The sequence below is a fragment of the Caretta caretta genome, chromosome 12, assembly GCF_965140235.1.
Source record: "Caretta caretta isolate rCarCar2 chromosome 12, rCarCar1.hap1, whole genome shotgun sequence".
NCBI classification, from domain to species: Eukaryota; Metazoa; Chordata; order Testudines; family Cheloniidae; genus Caretta; species Caretta caretta.
The window spans coordinates 18933158-18953231 of record NC_134217.1 but is presented as its reverse complement, the minus strand read 5'-3'; the positions used below and the strand labels follow the sequence as shown (position 1 = coordinate 18953231).

The 20074-nt window shown below is 41.8% G+C and overlaps 1 protein-coding gene across 4 annotated transcripts in view; it reads left to right on the top strand.

Annotated features, from left to right (window-relative positions):
- The window catches only part of PHKB (phosphorylase kinase regulatory subunit beta), a 216756-nt gene that overhangs the window by 96535 nt on the left and 100147 nt on the right, over window positions 1-20074 (top strand). For all 4 annotated transcript variants that reach the window (XM_048816935.2, XM_048816937.2, XM_048816934.2 and 1 more), the window contains one exon: window positions 9710-9773. In XM_048816935.2, the coding sequence (XP_048672892.1) occupies window positions 9710-9773 (64 nt within the window). The remainder of the gene's footprint in view (window positions 1-9709; window positions 9774-20074) is intronic.

Genomic DNA, 20074 nt, shown 5'->3' with positions numbered 1-20074 from the left:
GGATGCATGCAGCCTTTAAACATCTGGACTCTCATCCATCCACTTCCCTCTCTGAGATCATGTATCAGAAAATATAGACTATAATGTCCTAAAGCACAGGCTGAAGGTATCATGAAAATCTGAAGGAAATCATTATGTTTCCACCTGTCCATAAGTTCAGAATTATAATTTCTACATCCCTCCTATTACATCTACCTTGATCATCATCTCTAGAAACAAAAAAAGAAATACTTTGGGTACCTCTCAGCTACCTCTAGTCTGAGTTGAGGCTTCAGACGTCATTTGGTTTCTAGAGTAGTGATATGTTAAATGTCGGGTTGTTGACCTAACTCACTTCAAACATGTACAGTATTTGAATGTCAGGTTGAGCTCTTTAATTCCAAGAGTGTTTCAAGAATTGTACTACCAAGAATATCTTAACTTTCATGTGGGCACATCATAGACTACTGGATAACGTAGACCTCCAGAGTCTAATTGCTTTATGATGAGAATGTCTGTATACTTATTAGCTGTGATCTTTTTGTTATCCATGTCCTCTCGAAAGAAAACTCTGAAATCAGATACAAGCATTATTTGTGCTCTATTAGCTATAAAGTCAATAGAGCTGTGGCTTTTTAGATGACAATTGTAATAATTTTTTTCGAGAAAATGGGCTTACAAAGGTAGATTAAAAGAAACATGACGATAGTCTGACACAAATGACATCCATAGTATGTAGGATTTGCCATAATGGATCAGTACACTTATTTTAGTGTGCAGTAATTTTACTTAATTTAGATGCATGATGTGGAACTCCATGTGTTGTGAATCTCATTGCATTAAAAACTGCTAATTATAGGTACGTCCTTCCTATACTTAGGTGAAGTCTTGTTCACATAAACTACAACACATACAAAAAACAAGCAAACAAAAATCTAAAAGATTACACTGTGTTGCAGTAGTTCCTCTTTCTTTTGTGGTATATGAAGTCTAAAAATGCCAGTCCACATCAGAGCTCACCCCTACTGTCATCCACTCATAAAAAAATAAATAAATAAAGCTTCCCATTGAAAAATCAATGCTCCAAGTTATAGCCTTCATTTGTCTCTCCCAGTGTTTTCAGTGTCTCTTTTGTGCTGTTTGTGTATTTAGGCTGCAAGCTCCTCGAGCCAAGGACCAGAATGTCTTTGTTGTGCCATATGGGACTGAGCTCATTGTTGTTCCCAAAATAACAATGATCTTCGTAGCTTGTTTTTCTAAGCTGAGAAATAGAGCTTTGACTTCTTTTATCCATCACAGAAAGGGTGTAAGCTGCTGCCCTCCCCATCTCCCTGCCCGTGCACAGATACCCTTACTCTCTCTAATTCAGGGATTGGCAACCTTTGGCATGCGGCCGGGACTCTTTGTTACCTGCAGCATCTGCAGGTTCAGCCAGCCACATCTCACACTGGCCACGGTTCGCTGTTCCAGGCCAATGGGGGCTGCTGGAAGCGGCGGCCAGCACATCCCTCGGCCCGTACCACTTCCTGCAGCCCCCACTGGCCTGGAACTGCAAACCACGGCCAGTGGGATCTGCAATCGGCTGAACCTGCGGACGCTGCCGGTAAACAAACCGTCCTTCCAACAGATTTCCCTGACAGGCTGCGTGCGAAAGGTTGCTGATCCCTGCTGTAATATCTTTTGGAGGTTTTTTCCTTTAATTCTTCATGGGAAAGAGCTGAGGTCCAATTTCAGTCACAGATGAGGAAAAATGGGAGAGAAATGTGCATTGAGGGATCTGTGTGGATGAAAAAAAGAGACTAGGGTACTCCAAAATACTCCATGCATTGCCTCAATGTACGACCACTCTGGTAGAGTGGCATAGGAGAATATCGGAAATAATTCAGGAAATGTGTATAATGCTACTCAAGGCTGTAGGTGAATTGTTTGTCCATGCCTCTCTAATGGCTATGGTTTATGAAGCAGGCTCTTAAGCCTCAGTACACTTTTGACACTGGATTCTTGTCACTTAAATCTGAGTGATTATTCCTGCTCATAATTTGTGCTTTCTTTCAGAATTGGAAGTTAGTTCTTGTCATTTTTAATTGAGGTAGGCTTCTTTCATACAGGATACTGTCTGATATAAAGTAATTTGAGTGATAACCAAAAAGCCCAGCCTGTGATGAAGAAGATGCAAATATCTTTGAAGTATTTACAAAAGGCTAGCGTTCTATTTTAGATTAGTTTCAAGTTGGTGATAATTAGTTTCTAATTGCCACTGAATGGTGAAAAACTCTTTGGACCAGATCCTCACCTTTATAAAGATGCTACTACACTGAAGTCAGCTTTGTTGATGCAGTGTTGATTTGCACATGCTGGGGATTGAAGTCTCTATTTCTAACTAAAGGATTTTGAAGTTAGCACAGAAGTCAGAAATCATTGTGAAGCAGAAAGATGTAGAACTTTTTAAAATACTTTTACATAACCCTGGAAAAGATGGGGTTCCTCCAGTCACAGTTTCAGGATAACTGCAGCTGTGTACTCTCTCTGTGTTCCAATTCAGGAATGAACAGTCAGGTCTCCAGCCATGACCTGTATCTGAGCCTGGACCCATGTCCCACACTCCCTTCCAACCAGGGGTTTTAAGGCTGCAGAGCCCCATGCCAAATATTATGATATACCCAGCAAGGCAGTCTGCCTGTTGGCCCTCACCTATCCTTTTCTTTCTCTCCAAGGTCTATGACCAGTGTATGCCAGTAGGTACAGCAGTGGTTCTCAACCCACAGGCCACTTGTGGCCCAATCAGCACACAGCTGTGGCCCATGTGACATCTTCAAGTCCGTACAAGTAGTATATATACTGTGTGGATGCAGTCCACAGAACACCGAGAGCTGCATATATGGCCCACAGTGGTAAATCGGTTGAGAACCACTGAACTACCCGTTACCACACACACCTTTCTTTCTCAGCAAACTACATTTATTCTTCGGATAAAAGCATCATAGAGAAAACATTAAAAATAAAATTAAAGGGCCTATAATATTTACTAAATATACCAGAAGTTTTCCATCAGTCCTGTGAGCTCTAGTAGGCCAAAAGAATTCCTTTTTCTGAATCAAAAGAAAGACCCTTGAGTCTGTTTATACTCAGCTTTTATATATTCCAAGTTTGTTCTTTGACTATTGGTCTCTGGAAAACCTGTTTTGATTTGAACCAGTATATGAAAATCACCCCAAGGGGTGGTACCTTTCCAGAGTTTGTTTACAGTCTCAGCAATTTGCCTTGCTCACCATTCCGAGCACACACACTTTTTACTTCCTGAAGAAGCTGTGATAGTCTTCTCCACCATGGAGTTGCATATAATTCCTGGCCCAGAATGATATATTAACCATTCATAAACTTAATACAGTATGGTCCTCAAAAATACTTGATCTGCTTGCAATATCTGTCTCATCTCCATTCTTTTACTATTGGATTTCTCAATAGGGGAAACTCAGGTCTGCTTTTTTCTCTGGTTCAAAGGCAAGCATTGTAACACCTTTGAGAATAGTATGTTTCCTTACCCATGTGTTTGAGCTTCTGAAAAATTACTTTGTCCTGCAACCATTTGATCAAGATGTTCTCCAAGCATCTCCTGAGTACTTCTGCAAAAAATGTTTCTTTGACATCTGCCATTTGATAGGATGTTTCTAGAACACAGCATCTCCATATCCTAGGTCAAAAAGGCATAGGAATCTTGATCTTGTGCTTCTTTGTTGAGCATATATGCTGCTGTCATGTTGTTTGCCCCTATTAAGATTGTTTTGTTGGTCTGCCTGGCTGCTTAAAATGGAGTGCCTTTTTAACATATATTTTAATCACACATATATATGTGCAATATCTCTATGTTATTGGACATTATTTCTGTCACCGTTTGTGATGTTCATTTTAACCCCGCAACTTGTAGGTGCAGGAAAAAAAGTGCAGGTGTAGATGAGAATCCTGATATTCTTGGGTTTATCAAAGGATTCAGACAAATGCTAATTGAGGACCTGTTACTAAATTTAATGGGAACTAACAGTTCAAGCATTTTTCTTTCAAAATAATTTATGTGCATTAGGCTAAATACATGCTAAAATACATTGTCTTGAACTGTTATGTTTAGAGGGAAACAATCCAAGCGAGGGGACCTGGAACTTTTTATTGTCTAAGATTTTGATTAGCAATTAGCAACAATGTACAAATTTTAGTGCCTGCTTTCCATTTTTTCCTTAAGTTTATGGGACAGATGTAGCAATTTAAAACTGTAATTAATGACATTTTAGTAACTCAGTTAACTTCGTTGTCATGCCAGTAGCATTATGGAATACAAATGTTAGTTAAATTAATAAAGACATGGGTTTAAAACCAAAAAAAAATATTAGATCCAGGTCCTGACTACCCCAAATCTCAAGAATGGTTGGATCAGGTTTTGTTTTGAGGCCATCTACAGATAGGACATCTTTCACAATGAGAATAGAGTATACTGAGTTCCTACAACATGTTCATCTTGTGCTGTTGTCCATGCTAAAGGGGAAAAGAAGGAAAAATTCCTTAGAAGTTATGACCAGAGCTGTATATTTTAAGACCGTATTTCTTACGATATTAATTCTTAGGGTATGTAATGTACAAATGACCCAAGAGAAATGAACGTAACATCCCTAATAGCGGAAACTCTATTGTGTTTTATTTTCCTGACTTCTCCAACAAGAAGTTGGAGGATTGAGCCAAAAGAAATCTGATGAGGTTCAACAAGGATAAGTGCAGGGTCCTGCACTTAGGACAGAAGAATCCAATGCACCGCTACAGACTAGGGACTGAATGGCTAGGCAGCAGTTCTGTGGAAAAGGACCTGGGGTGACAGTGGACGAGAAGCTGGATATGAGTCAACAGTGTGCCCTTGTTGCTAGGAAGGCCAATGGCATTTTGGGATGTATAAGTAGGGGCATAGCCAGCAGATCGAGGGACATGATCGTTCCCCTCTATTCGACATTGGTGAGGCCTCATCTGGAGTACTGTGTCCAGTTTTGGGCCCCACACTACAAGAAGGATGTGGATAAATTGGAGAGAGTCCTGCAAAGGGCAACAAAAATGATTAGGGGTCTGGAACACATGACTTATGAGGAGAGGCTGAGGGAACTGGGATTGTTTAGTCTGCAGAAGAGAAGAATGAGGGGGGATTTGATAGCTGGTTTCAACTACTTGAGAGGTGGTTCCAGAGAGGATGGTTCTAGACTATTCTCAGTGATAGAAGATGACAGGACAAGGAGTAATGGTCTCAAGTTGCAGTGGGGGAGATTTAGGTTGCATATTAGGAAAAACTTTTTCACTAGGAGGGTGGTGAAACACTGGAATGCGTTACCTAGGGAGGTGGTATAATCTCCTTCCTTAGAAGTTTTAAGGTCAGACTTGGCAAAGCTCTGGCTAGGATGATTTAATTGGGGATTGGTCCTGCTTTGAGCAGGGGGTTGGACTAGATGACCTCCCGAGGTCCCTTCCAACCCTGATATTCTATGATTCTAAGTAATTAATGATTAAATCTTCAACTGTCTGAAATTTAATAGCATTCCTAATGTGCATAATCTTATACTGCTTCCGGTTTTGAATAGCTTTTCATTATCTTAAGACATATTTGCTATTTCAATTGTTAAAATATATTAGCACTTTTCCTCTTTACTGTAGTATTGCAGGATCTTCCTTATATATTTGTCATCTGCAAAATATAGCACTTATGGCAGTCACAAGCATACAGTAGGAGAAGGGTCTGATAGACTATTAACATGAAGGAATATTTATTATATGATGGGGAAATGAAATCAGCCTTTTAATTTTAAAACACTAGTATTTTTATGTGCAAGCAGTGTTTGTGCAAGTAGTGAAATCTCCAAAGTATTGAATAAGCAAAGGTAGAAAAATACTGATGAGCTACAATTGGTATTGATTGTTTACCCAGGAATATTGAGTGAGCAAGTAAAAGTCATATAAGTTAAAGTTATTCACTATGGAAGAATACATATTTTTTTATATTCTCTCTGAGCCTCCTCCTCTTATCTAGACAAAATAAGGTAACTTATTCTGCCTGATTGTCGTTGCTCTTTCCCTTCCAGTCAACTATTACCTCTTAGTTTTTGCCAGTCAGTGTTTCTTGCGCTCACTCTCCAAAAATAGCTGCTCATGCGTATTGAAGGTGTTCCCCTGGAAGAAGAAATAGGGACTTCTCCATTAACGTGTAATCCAGTTATCAAAGCAGTGGATTTATCTTGTGCTCATAGAGCATATCCAGTTTATTTAGAGTATAGCTGTAACACCCAAGAAACATGATTTAACTAAGTTGCTATGCCAATTTCAGTTAAACCAGTTGCTCTTTCATAACTGTACTTGATAAATAACGCTACTAGAAGAAAGTTAGACTTGACTTGACACTAAGGAAATGGTTAGTATCGGTTATACCAGTGAGTTTAGCTTACTACTTCATTGCATTATCTGGGTAACAATAACTTTCTAATCATCCAAAGTTTTAAAAACCATGGGATTTTACCAGCCTTTGATGGCAGCTGCTCCAAGCAGAATTTTTTAGCTAACATAATCAACTTTCCCTTGTTGAACCAATTAGAATTAAATCCCACAAGCGCTTTTCTGGCAGTGTTTCTGAAAGGAAGACAGGTTTTATAAACCTGTTGTTGATGGTTTGAAAAAAATGATACAGCCTGAAATCAATTTTTTAATGGAATTGCTGGTAATGAAAACAGTCAAAGAGAAATAATGTGTGCTAAATATAGTACATGCAATTCTGCAACTAGACACGTTTCCCCTTACATTATGTTGAAAATATTTTCTGCATAGTTATAAGAAGCTCCCTTGACTAGGGTCTGATTTTATTTTTAAATATTTTTATTTTGAATATCCATAAATAATACGGTGGCAAACCTCTTTGAATTTTGAAGCCCCAGCAAGGTCAGAGGAGATATTTTTGCCTTATTGTAATAGCAGGTGAACATAGACCAAAGTGTGTGCTTAGAAAACAAAAACAAAACATGCACACTGAATCAATACATAGAATCAGAGGACTGGAAGGGACCTTGAAAGGTCATCTAGTCCAGTCCCCTGCACTTGTAGCGGGACTAATTATCTAGACCATTCCTGATAAGTGTTTGTCTAACCTGCTCTTAAAAATTTCCAATGATGGAGATTCCACAACCTCCCTAGGCAATTTATTCCAGTGCTTAACCATCCCGACAGGAAGTTTTTCCTGATGTCCAACCTAAACCTCCTTTGCTGCAATTTAAGCCCATTGCTTCTTGTCCTATCCTCAGAGGTTAAGAACAACAATTCTTCTCCCTCCTCCTTGTAATCACCTTTCATATACTTGAAAACTATTATGTCCCCTCTCAGTCTTCTCTTTTCCAGCCTAAACAAACCCAATTTTTTCAGTCTTCCCTCATAGGTCATGTTTTCTAGCCCTTTAATCATTTTTGTTGCTCTGGACTTTCTTCAATTTGTCCACATCTTTCCTGAAATGTGGCGCCTGGAATTGGACACAATACTCCAGTTGGGGCCTAATCAGCCCAGAGTAGAGCGGAAGAATTACTTCTTATGTCTTGCTTACAACACTCCTGCTAATACATTCCAGAAAGATGTTAGCTTTTTTTTGCAACAGTGCTACACTGTTGAATCATATTTATCTTGTGGTCCACTATGACCCCTTCCCTCCCCCCAGTCGCTTTCCGCAGTGCTCCTTCCTAGGCAATCCTTTCCCATTTTGTATGTGTGCAACTGATCGTTCCTTCCTAAGTGGAATACTTTGCATTTGTCCTTATTGAATTTCATCTGATTTACTTCAGACCATTTTTCCAGTTTATCCAGATCATTTTGAATTATAATCCTATCCTCCAAAGCACTTGCAACCCCTCCCAGCCTGGTATTGTTCACAAACTTTATAAGTGTACTCTTTATGCCATTATCTAAATCATTGATGAAGATATTTGACAGAACTGGACCCAGAACTGATCCCTGTGGGACCCCACTTGTTATGCCTTTCCAGCATGACTGTGAACCACCGATAACTACTCTTTGGGAACAGTTTTCCAACCAGTTATGCACCCCCCTTATAGTAGCTCCATCAAAGTTGTATTTCCCTAGTTTGTTTATGAGAAGGTCATGCAAGAGAGTATCAAAAGCTTTACTAAAGTCAAGATATACCACATCTACCCCTTCCCCCATCTACAAGACTCATTACCCTGTCAATAATTAATATAAATCAGAAAAACATTATTTACTTAGGGTGAAATCACCTCTTTCTGCACAAAGCCTGAAAAACATATTTTGTGCAGTGAACTAATTATGGCATGGCCAGGACCAGCTCTAGGCAACAGCAAACCAAGCACATGCTTGGGACAGCACATGTCCAGGCGCGGCATTCCGGCCACCCTTTTTTTTTTGCTTGGGCAGTTGCGCTCTCGGATCTTGGGGTGGCAAAAAGCCTAGAGCCGGCCCTGGGCATGGCTAATCCAAATGGTCAGGATATGGGTTCTGCAAATCCAGTAGCCAGTCTCCCAGCCTGCCCCAGTAGATCCCTGCATTCCTCTTCAACACTGAAAGACGTTCCTGCCAGTGTTTTACTGTGGGACATAAGATGGCACAGAGATTCTTACATAGGACTTTCAAACATGGGTGAATTTCAACCTCTGAGAGCAATTCATATTGATAATTAAAGCACAACTAGATTTTTGATTGTATGGATGATATTAAAAGCAACATATCAAATTGATGAGGATTCACTGATATAAAATACTTCAGATAATTTATTAAATATAACCCATACTAAGATTAAAACAAATGGGATGGAAGTATTCGTCCCTATTTTTCATTAAAAAAATGAAATTAGAAATTTTTCTAGCAGCGTTACTCAGCATTATGCTGCTCCCATTGTTCTTTTTCGAAGCTACTGGCTTCTGAGGACTTTTGAAAATCTGGCCACTTCATGTAGATGCTTAACTGAGACATGAGCTCTTCTGAAAATCAGGCCCTGAGCAACTTTTCACATGTAGTAGGCTAACTATATCCATTACATAAAAATTTCAGAATAAACAAAAAAAGTGTAAAAAAAATATGGATAATCATTTATCCAAAGATTATAACAACATTGATGTGGGAAATCATGGAGAAAACATTTTGGATAATAAGTTCATAGCATCGATATGGCTCATTTTGGTTTAATGGATATAGCCTACTACACGGTGTATCTCAGTATTTATCCACTAGTTGAGTGAATGAGTTGACGATAATTACAGATGGATGGCTGACATCAGAACTGTGCAGTTTCTTTGGTCTAAAACTGTTATGTGGTATTTAACTTTTCATCCAAGTTATTTGAGCAGAGGTTTCTTTTGTCACATTTTCTGTCTGAGAGCTGAGTATACAGAAATTGTGCAGAAAGTAAACCTGCTGTCCTACTAGCAAGGCCTTGAAGCACAGAATGCTAGATGTCCAACAGCAAAATAAAATCAGATGTATTTTTTCCAGATGATCACTGACTTTTAAAGACAAAGAAAAAATTGAAAAGAAAAATTCTGGAAAATAAGTACAACCTGTTGCATCATTGTTCATTAGCTTAGTGTTTAAACACAAAATACTAATCAAGAAGAGATTCTACTTCTGAAAGACACATCAAGTATTGATTTGTTAAATTCCAAGTTTGTAAGCATAACAAATGTCTTTCTTTTCTCCCCCTCAGCTCTGTTGGTTTAGCAAAAGCAGCCCTAGAAGCAATTAATGGATTCAACCTCTTTGGCAATCAGGTAGTAAAAACATTTGTTTGTTCATTCTATATTTTTAAAAAGTAACAGGTTGTTTTTTAACAAACTGTTTTCACCCCCGATCAATGGATGTGTAAAATTCATATAACAGAGTCAGTTCAATCTCAAAACTGGTACATTAATTTGTTACTTTTTCAGGTACAGAATGATAGCTGAATAAAATCAGATTTGTCCTTACGTACAGCAAGTTTTATTTCTCTTTCCAGTTGTGTGTGGTTTTTTAATTTTTTTTTTGGTTAACTCTGGTTAAAATTGAAATATTTACAACTTTTCTACTTCCCTATCACCTTTGGTCAAGATTTTAAACAACTCATCTTGTTTGTGATCTAACTATTGTCATTTGTGTTTTAAATCTCAAGTTGGTTGCACCATCATTTGAATCTCTTCTGTTATCAACTTTGCACATGGTCTATTTATTTTGGATTTTTTTTATTTGATTTGGGTTTCTCCCCAACTTCCAGATACATTGAACTCCATTAAAAAACATAAGCTTTTCATCGTACATTACCTCTGCCAGACATTCCCATTTTTACATTCTCAAAAATGATGGATATAGGTCTCTTACGATATTATACCCACAAAAGTCTAGACTCAAAAGAGTATTCTTTCCAAACTTAAGACTCTGAAAAGGTGGGTAATGGAGGAAATTTGTCACTGAGCCATTAAACATTGTCAGTCAATGGGGGAAAAGGGAGTTGTGGCTGTACAAAACTAAAGAAGAGGTGGATGGTTCCATACATGCTGTCAAGGTTCCTCCCCCACTCTGAACTCTAGGGTACAGATGTGGGGACCTGCATGAAAAACCTCCTAAGCTTATCTTTACCAGCTTAGGTCAAAACTTCCCCAAGGTACAAAATATTCCACCCTTTGTCCTTGGATTGGCCGCTACCACCACCAAACTAATACTGGTTACTGGGGAAGAGCTGTTTGGACGCGTCTTTCCCCCCAAAATACTTCCCAAAACCTTGCACCCCACTTCCTGGACAAGGTTTGGTAAAAAGCCTCACCAATTTGCCTAGGTGACTACAGACCCAGACCCTTGGATCTTAAGAACAATGAACAATCCTCCCAACACTTGCACCCCCCCTTTCCTGGGAAATGTTGGATAAAAAGCCTCACCAATTTGCATAGGTGACCACAGACACAAACCCTTGGATCTGAGAACAATGAAAAAGCATTCAGTTTTCTTACAAGAAGACTTTTAATAAAAATAGAAGTAAATAGAAATAAAGAAATCCTCCCTGTAAAATCAGGATGGTAGATATCTTACAGGGTAATTAGATTCAAAACATAGAGAACCCCTCTAGGCAAAACCTTAAGTTACAAAAAAGATACACAGACAGAAATAGTTATTCTATTCAGCACAATTCTTTTCTCAGCCACTTAAAGAAATCATAATCTAACACATACCTAGCTAGATTACTTACTAAAAGTTCTAAGACTCCATTCCTGGTCTATCCCCGGCAGAAACCAGCATATAGACAGACACACAGACCCTTTGTTTCTCTCCCTCCTCCCAGCTTTTGAAAGTATCTTGTCTCCTCATTGGTCATTTTGGTCAGGTGCCAGCGAGGTTACCTTTAGCTTCTTAACCCTTTACAGGTGAGAGAGGAGCTTTCCCCTGGCCAGGAGGGATTTCAAAGGGGTTTACCCTTCCCTTTATATTTATGACACATGCAGAGATAACCAAATTGCAAAGGCAAAGCACTCTGGCAGAGGATTGTCCAGAAGTGACTTTTGGCAAAAAAGTGAGTGCAGCAGCAGAGCTGTGAGTTTAAAATGTTTTAATGTTTTAAACTTGCTCCCACGTTGCATTTTTTCAAGTGTTAATTCTTTCAGTTGTCAGGCAGTATTTGTCTTTCTAGAATACCCATATGTCTTCATTCCTGAAAAGAGAATATTAATAGATGTAATGTTTCAGAGTAACAGCCGTGTTAGTCTGTATTCGCAAAAAGAAAAGGAGTACTTGTGGCACCTTAGAGACTAACCAATTTATTTGAGCATAAGCTTTCGTGAGCTACAGCTCACTTCATCGGATGCATACTGTGGAAAGTGTAGAAGATCTTATTATATACACACAAAAAAAGCATGAAAAAATATCTCCTCCCACCCCACTCTCCTGCTGGTAATAGCTTATCTAAAGTGATCACTCTCCTTACAATGTGTATGATAATCAAGTTGGGCCATTGCCAGCACAAATGCAGGTTTTCTTCCCCCCCCCCCCCCCCCCCCCCACACACACACACACAAACTCATTCGCCTGCTGGTAATAGCTTATCCAAAGTGACCACTCTCCTTACATTGTGTATGATAATCAAGGTGGGCCATTTCCAGCACAAATCCAGGGTTTAAAAGAACGTCTGGGGAGAGGGGTAGGAAAAAACAATGGGAAATTGGCTACCTTGCATAATGACTAAGCCACTCCCAGTCTCTATTCAGGCCTAAGTTAATTGTATCCAATTTGCAAATGAATTCCAATTCAGCAGTTTCTCGCTGGAGTCTGGATTTAAAGTTTTTTTGTTGTAAAATAGCGACTTTCATGTCTGTAATCGCGTGACCAGAGAGATTGAAGTGTTCTCCGACTGGTTTATGAATGTTAAATTCTTGACATCTGATTTGTGTCCATTTACTCTTTTACGTAGAGACTGTCCAGTTTGACCAATGTACATGGCAGAGGGACATTGCTGGCACATGATGGCATATATCACATTGGTGGATGTGCAGGTGAACGAGCCTGTGATAGTGTGGCTGATGTTATTAGGCCCTGTGATGGTGTCCCCTGAATAGATATGTGGGCACAGTTGGCAACGGGCTTTGTTGCAAGGATAGGTTCCTGGGTTAGTGGTTCTGTTGTGTGGTATGTGGTTGCTGGTGAGTATTTGCTTCAGGTTGGGGGGCTGTCTGTAGGCAAGGACTGGCCTGTCTCCCAAGATTTGTAAGAGGGTTGGGTCATCTTTCAGGATAGGTTGTAGATCCTTAATAATGCGTTGGAGGGGTTTTAGTTGGGGGCTGAAGGTGACTGCTAGTGGCGTTCTGTTATTTTCTTTGTTAGGCCTGTCATGTAGTAGGTGACTTCTGGGAACTCTTCTGGCTCTATTTCACTTCCGCAGGTGGGTTCTGTAGTTGTAAGAATGCTTGATAGAGATCTTGTAGGTGTCTGTCTTTGTCTGAGGGGTTGGAGCAAATGCGGTTGTATCGCAGAGCTTGGCTGTAGACGATGGATCGTGTGGTATGGTCAGGGTGAAAGCTGGAGATATGTAGGTAGGAATAGCGGTCAGTAGGTTTCTGGTATAGGGTGGTGTTTATGTGACCATCGTTTATTAGCACTGTAGTGTCCAGGAAGTGGATCTCTTGTGTGGACTGGACCAGGCTGAGGTTGATGGTGGGATGGAAATTGTTGAAATCATGGTGGAATTCAGCAGGAGAGTGGGGTGGGAGGAGGTATTTTTTCATGCTTTTTTTGTGTGTATATAATAAGATCTTCTACACTTTCCACAGTATGCATCCGATGAAGTGAGCTGTAGCTCACGAAAGCTTATGCTCAAATAAATTGGTTAGTCTCTAAGGTGCCACAAGTACTCCTTTTCTTTTTGCGAATAGATGTAATGTTATAGTTTTGCGAATTCCCTTTTACTGTTGAAAATCATCCAAAACTTGATTTTGAAACTATTATTTTTTTCTTTCTTTAACCACTAAATTAAACCTGCTACTGATAAACAGTAGTTCATGGAAAGTGTGTGATCCTTGAAGGGTTAAATCATTTTATAATGGGACCATACGTACTTGAAGTAGCACTGATCTAATTAAAAGTCAGAGGCTGGAGAAATATATCCAAATACGCTGAGAGGATTGTCCCAGCTGTACACTGAATGAAAACATCAAAAAATTAAGGACTGACTGAGCCCTGGGAATCTTATTCCAAAAATTTATTCTTGATGGTTTAAAAGGGTGGGCACTCTTTTTTTTTTTTTAATAAGTCCTGGTACTTTTCTGTTGCCTCAAAAGTGAGAGAGAGTGCAGAGTGGCAATCCTTGCCTATTTCAAAGCTTAAAATCCTGCTTTAATATACAGCTAAATTTGATTCCCATGGTGAACCCAGTGTGGGAGTTGGGGAGGAAATTTACACAGTTACCAAAGAAAAGCTTTGGTCTTTAAAGTTTTTCTTAATATTGTCTTAACTGAAGATCAGGGAGACTTGAGCATTTTTTTGTAAGTCACCTTTATTTAGACTTGCAAACCCAGGGCTGAGTAAATGTACTGACATAATGCTTTCCAGATGAGCTAGTGGGTTATTTATTCATTATTACTACTATTTTCTTATTTGTATTACTCTAGTGCCTGGGAGCCAGAGTCATAGAGTTGGATTCCATTGCAAGGCACTGTACAAACACAGAACAAAAAGACAGTCCCTATCCCCAAACAATTACAATCTAAATATAAGACAAGAGAGAACAGGAGGATACAGACAGATAGGAGTACATGAAAACAATGACTATATTATCTACGTAGACAAGACAGACACTGGGTGGGAGAATTGATATAACACAGAAGCCAAGTGAACCATGTGATAGCAAACATATTACAGAAAAAGCTGTGTTATCCGGCCCTGTACCAGCTGGAAAGCTCTATAAACTGGCGTTTATAATCTTCATAGAAAGTCCGGTTTATAGTCCAGATGGCAGGGGGCCGGCAGGTTCCCTCCATGGCTCCAGAAGTGGTGACATGTCCCTGCTGCTCTTAGGTGGAGGAACAGCCATGAGGGGTTTGGAGTGTGGGTGTGCAGGGGGTGGGGTGGGGTGGGGCGGGGCGGGGCGTGGGTTGTGTGCAGGGTGCAGGATCTGGAAGGGAGTTTGGGTACGGGATTGGGGTATGGGCGTGGTGCAGGGCGCAGGCTCTGGGAGGGAGTTTGAGTGCAGGGAGGGTGCGGGGCTGGGGGTTGAAGTGCGAGCGGGGGGTGCCGGATCCGGGGGGGCTCTCACCTCAGGTGGCTCCCCGCAAGCAGTCCTTGTGGCCCCTAGGCAGAAGCACAGCTAAGCATCTCTGAGCACGCTGCCTCCACCCCAGTTTTGGCTCCACAACTCCCATTGGCTGGGAACTGGGGTCAATGGGAGCTGCGGGGATGGTGCCTGTGGAGAGGGGAAGCGTGTGCAGAGCTGCCTAGCTGCGCCTCCACCTAGGGGCGCAAGGACTTGTCGCTGCTTGTGGGGAGCAGCTCGAGGTGAGTGCTCCCCACAGCTGGTGCCCCACATTCTCCCTCCCCCGCACCCCACCACACCCAAACTCACTCCCTCTTAGTTAACTGGAATTTTTCACTTACTGCACCTCCCATTCCCCCAACATGCCGGATAAAAAAGCTTTTGCTGAAGTTCCACAATTTCGTGGGGTATTGGAGGGATGAGCAAGGGAGGAGAGGGTAGGAGCGGCAGGTGTGGAATAAAGCGGAGCTGAAGGGCCTGAGGAGGGAGGGGGAGAGTTGGTACAAACAGCCAATTGGCACAGGGCAGAGAAAGTCAGAACATTCTGTAGTGTCCCCAGAGTCTGTGTGGGTCTTGCCTGCACAGTTCTGAGTCTGGAGGGGTGGCCCCAGTTGGGCCCCACATTCTACACCCCTGTCTCTGCTTTGGCTGTTCCTCTTCCTACTTTTTTGTAGTTAGCACAGATCTAATGTTAGTATGGCACTGTGTAAGCTGGCGTGGCCATCCCTCTGCTTCTGCCTCTGGGGGAGGCCACCCCTCCTCCCAGTTTGGTCTGCTAGAGTCTTTTCCAAGCAAAGAAAAAAGAAGGGAATTAGCGGTTCTCAAGGGGCCCTGCCCTTGAAGCAGGGCAGGGCCGTAAAAAGTCTGTGCTCTTGCCTGCAACCAGGCAGAGTGCTAGCAGTCTAGTCACCCCACCGTTAAACAGGACTCCAGCAGGGATGGTGAGCGCCAAGCACAGTCTATGGGGCTCCAGTAGGGATGCCCGAGGACCACAGGCTGTCTGGCCGAAGGATGGGGAGTATTGCCACCCCAGGAGTGCAGTGGCAGGGGGACGCAGGCCCGCCCAACTCCACCATGTCTCAGCCCAGGGCCCTAACAGCGGCTGAGTGGTCCATCAATGCAGGGATCCGCCTGCAACACACGGACCTTGTTTCAGGCCAGCTCCCAACCAGACTGTTGCCTGGTTCCCTTGGGCTGCTTCCTACTTCTCCCACTTGGGCGTACCTGTGTCCAGGGGTCGTCATCAGTCTCTCCGTGATACACTGCTAAGGGTATTGGTAGCAGCTCCTCAGCGTCAGGTGTGGCAGGGCTCTCTGGAAGCTCAGGCTGGTTCCCAGGGCAGAAGTGCTTCTCCTTGGCGTCCCTTTCCAGCAGTGGGGAAGAAGCATCTGTCTTCTTCGGCAGCTCCCTCTCAACTGAGCTGGGCCGGCCTTTTATATTTCCGCTTCCGGTTCCACTCCTCTGCTTCCGGTGTGTGAGTTGTGGTCCTCCTGGCTCCGCCCACCAGGCAGCTCACAGCGTTCCCTCCACTTTCACCTCTCAGGGCGGCCACGCCTCCTCGCTACTCACTGAAAAACAGGAGACCAGGATTCCCATTCTAAATTCTGTTCCTTATTGTCTGTATGATTTTTTTGAGTAAACCCCTTCAATTATTTGTTCCTTAGTTTCCCCATCTGTAAAATTGGGGATAGTAATACATACCTCACAGATGTATTATGAGGCATAATTAATATTTGTAAAGAATTTTCAGATCCTTAGGTGAAAGGTGCAATGTAAGTACCAAGTACTATTCTTCTTCTTACTAGAAGTACTTTAACTAGACAAAGTTTCTATAAAAAAATGAACTGTGCTTAATGTAGAATTTTCTCTCCTTATTTTACTGAAAGACAATATAGTACAAAAATGTAGATTATAGAGAGGTGTATTTGGCAAAACAAAATATTCAGGTTTTGTTTGTTTTTTTTAATGTCATACAATGAGTTTCTAAAGTCTGCTGCAGATTCCATTCTACACTGTAAGATTTTATAATTCTCTTTGAAGGATGCAGAGTATCACTGTGTAACTGTCGGTTTTTGTAAGTACACAGGCTTCTGGGCCTGAGTCTTGCACCACTAAAATCAATGCAGGTTTTGCCACTGACATCAATTGTGCATGGACAGACTCTTAATTTCACCTGTGGTAATTCCCGCTGAAGTGTAACCTTACAAGAAAATCAATTGAAAATATGGAAATTCACAATTACACTACTCAATCTTTTTGTAATTCTTCCCTCCTTCCCCCCAGATCTCTCTCTTCTTCCTTAGCAATCTGAACCTCTCATCCTTCCTTCCTTAGTTCTTTTTCTAGCATAAATTATTTTTGGATCAAAGACATTTTCTAAGACTTTTTTTAAGTTCACAGCTAGTGGCTTAGATTTTGAATAGTCACTGTATTTGTGCAGCTTACAGGTGAATATCCAAAATGTTCACTGCAGAATATTGCTTTATAAATGGTGTCATCTCTCCACTGTAAACGTGCTAGCTCTGTATCACATACTTCAACCAGTGGTTAGCAAGTGCAGTCAAAGGGCTCAATCTTCCATGGTGCTGAACACACTCAACAGCTTGTATCATTGGGTCTAGTGAGGAGAAGTGAATGATTATTATAAGCCTGCCTTTTATCTCATCAAGAATGTCTAAAGTAGTCTTGCCACTCTCCCCCCCCCCCTTACCCCCCACCCCCAGCAGCGTGCGAATGCCAGAGTTGGCACAACCACTTTGTGACTAAGTAAATATTCTGCTTTTTATTGACTAATAAGATGAATAACTTTCTATGAGTGGAAAAAGGTAGCTTGTGGTGTTCTTCAAGCGCTGATCTCTGTGTATTTCTTATGTGGGTACACATGTGCACCATGCACCTGAGTGTGGAGATTTAGTAGATAATAGTATCCATTGTCTGCACATACGCAGTTGTTCTCCTCATGCTCCGAACCAAGGATATAAGGGGCAGTGCAGATCCTTCTTACAACTGCATGGCCTGAGTTGTAATCCTCTGTATCCACAGATTTCTCCATCCTTTCTTTCTCTTAACAAACCTGTAAATATATTGTAAATATTTTTAGTATTTTAGTATAGTTAGTATAACTTAGTTTTCTCCCTGCCTCAGGGAGACTCTCTCCAAGACAACAGGCTACTCTCAGAGTCCCAGGGTTTAAGAACTGCATTTCCTGCCTCCACTCCTTCTCCATGAGCAATGAGCACCAATGCTGCCTCTGTTTTCTGGGTGAGGCATATATCTCAGTTAAGCACAGCATTTGCTGCTTGTTTCTCCCTCAGATCCACAAGGCTCGTGAGCTCCAGCTGAAAAAACATCTGGCTATGAAACCTCAGTTTGATCTGGGTTAGGGAGACCCCCTTGTATGTCAGTCTCAACTGATGAGGAGTACCCCTCCAAGCAAATGCTCAGGAACAAAAGTCAGAGCTGCTAAGCCCATAGAGTCATCATCCAGGGCTTCTCATGACACTGAGGGGCACTCTCACAAGCATAAGGCCATATCTCCTTCCAGATCTGCTTCCAGAAGAGATCACTCCCTTATTCCCTCCAAGTCAAGTGAATCTTCATAGGTGGAGCCTAAGGAATTAGATTCACTTAAATCCTTTGGCCATGAGGGGAAGGTGTAAAGGAAAAAGGATCCGCCAGTACTGTTGTTGTGTCTGATTTCTAAGCCGAAGGATCGGCACTTGCCGACAAGATCTAAGAGTTCACTTGTAGACTCTTTGACAGTAGTGGCCCTTCCCTGTAAAGAACTACCATCCTGATGACTGTGGATGCACTGGATCCATCAGTCTTAACTACTGGAACGCCCCAGACTGACAGACCAAAACTTACACCTTGTCAGAGGATATCTTCACCCTTCCTTAGCCTCAGTCTCCTTTTCCTTTGGATCTGACCTTCCTGTGAGACATTGGCACACCAAAGGAGGAAATTACTTCCAGAAGACATGAGTATTCCCCTCCTTTCACCCACTGGTGCTGATGGCTCTACTGGTAGAACAGGAACCGGCATTCTCTTTGGAGGCTCCAGGTGATTCATCACCCCCACATAATGAGGTAAGTCCAGACAGAGACTCGCAAAGATCTGGGGTCTATCCCCCACCCAGATATGACTACTTAAGGGAACAATGGTATCCAATGCAGTGGGGTCCTCCTCAATTGATTGACCCTTCCTACTTGGCCCTATTGGGATCCATGGGACCCCTATGGTAGACATCCCGGATCAGTCCACCGTACCTCTTCTGTGCGACACCTACCAGCTCCATTGGAGCATGAGGAAGAGGGGATTTATCTGGATCTACATGTACCTACATGTGCTTTGTCTTCCTCACAAGAGTAGGCAGTTGCCCCATCTTTGCCATCCATATCTGACAACCCCAGTCAATATCACAAGCCTCTGCAGAGAATGGCGAATGACCTCCACATTCCACTAGAGGAGGTCTAGGCTACCTGTCATAAATATAAAGGGAAGGGTAAACCCCTTTAAAATACCTCCTGGCCAGAGGAAAAATCCTCTCACCTGTAAAAGGTTAAGAAGCTAAAGGTAACCTCGCTGGCACCTGACCAAAATGACCAATGAGGAGACAAGATACTTTCAAAAGCTGGGAGGAGGGAGAAAAACAAAGGGTCTGTGTCTGTCTGTGTGATGCTTTTGCCGGGGACAGAACAGGAATGGAGTCTTAGAACTTAGTAAGTAATCTAGCTAGGTATGTGTTAGATTATGATTTCTTTAAATGGCTGAGAAAATAGCTGTGCTGAATAGAATGACTATTCCTGCCTGTGTGTCTTTTTTGTAACTTAAGGTTTTGCCTAGAGGGATTCTCTATGTTTTGTATCTAATTACCCTGTAAGGTATTTACCATCCTGATTTTACAGAGGTGATTCTTTTTTACTTCTATTAAAAGTCTTCTTGTAAGGAAACTGAATGCTTTTTCATTGTTCTAAGATCCAAGGGTTTGGGTCTGTGTTCACCTATGCAAATTGGTGAGGATTTTTACCAAACCTTCCCCAGGAAGTGGGGTGCAAGGGTTGGGAGGATTTTGGGGGGAAAGACGTTTCCAAACAACGTTTTCTCAGGAACCCAGTTAAAGTTTGGTGGTGGCAGTGGAAGTCCAAGGGCAAAGGGTAAAATAGTTTGTACCTTGGGGAAGTTTTAACCTAAGCTGGTACAAGTAAGCTTAGGAGGTTTTCATGCAGGTCCCCACATCTGTACCCTAGAGTTCAGAGTGGGGAAGGAACCTTGACACTACCCAGTATCACCTCCTTGACATTTTAC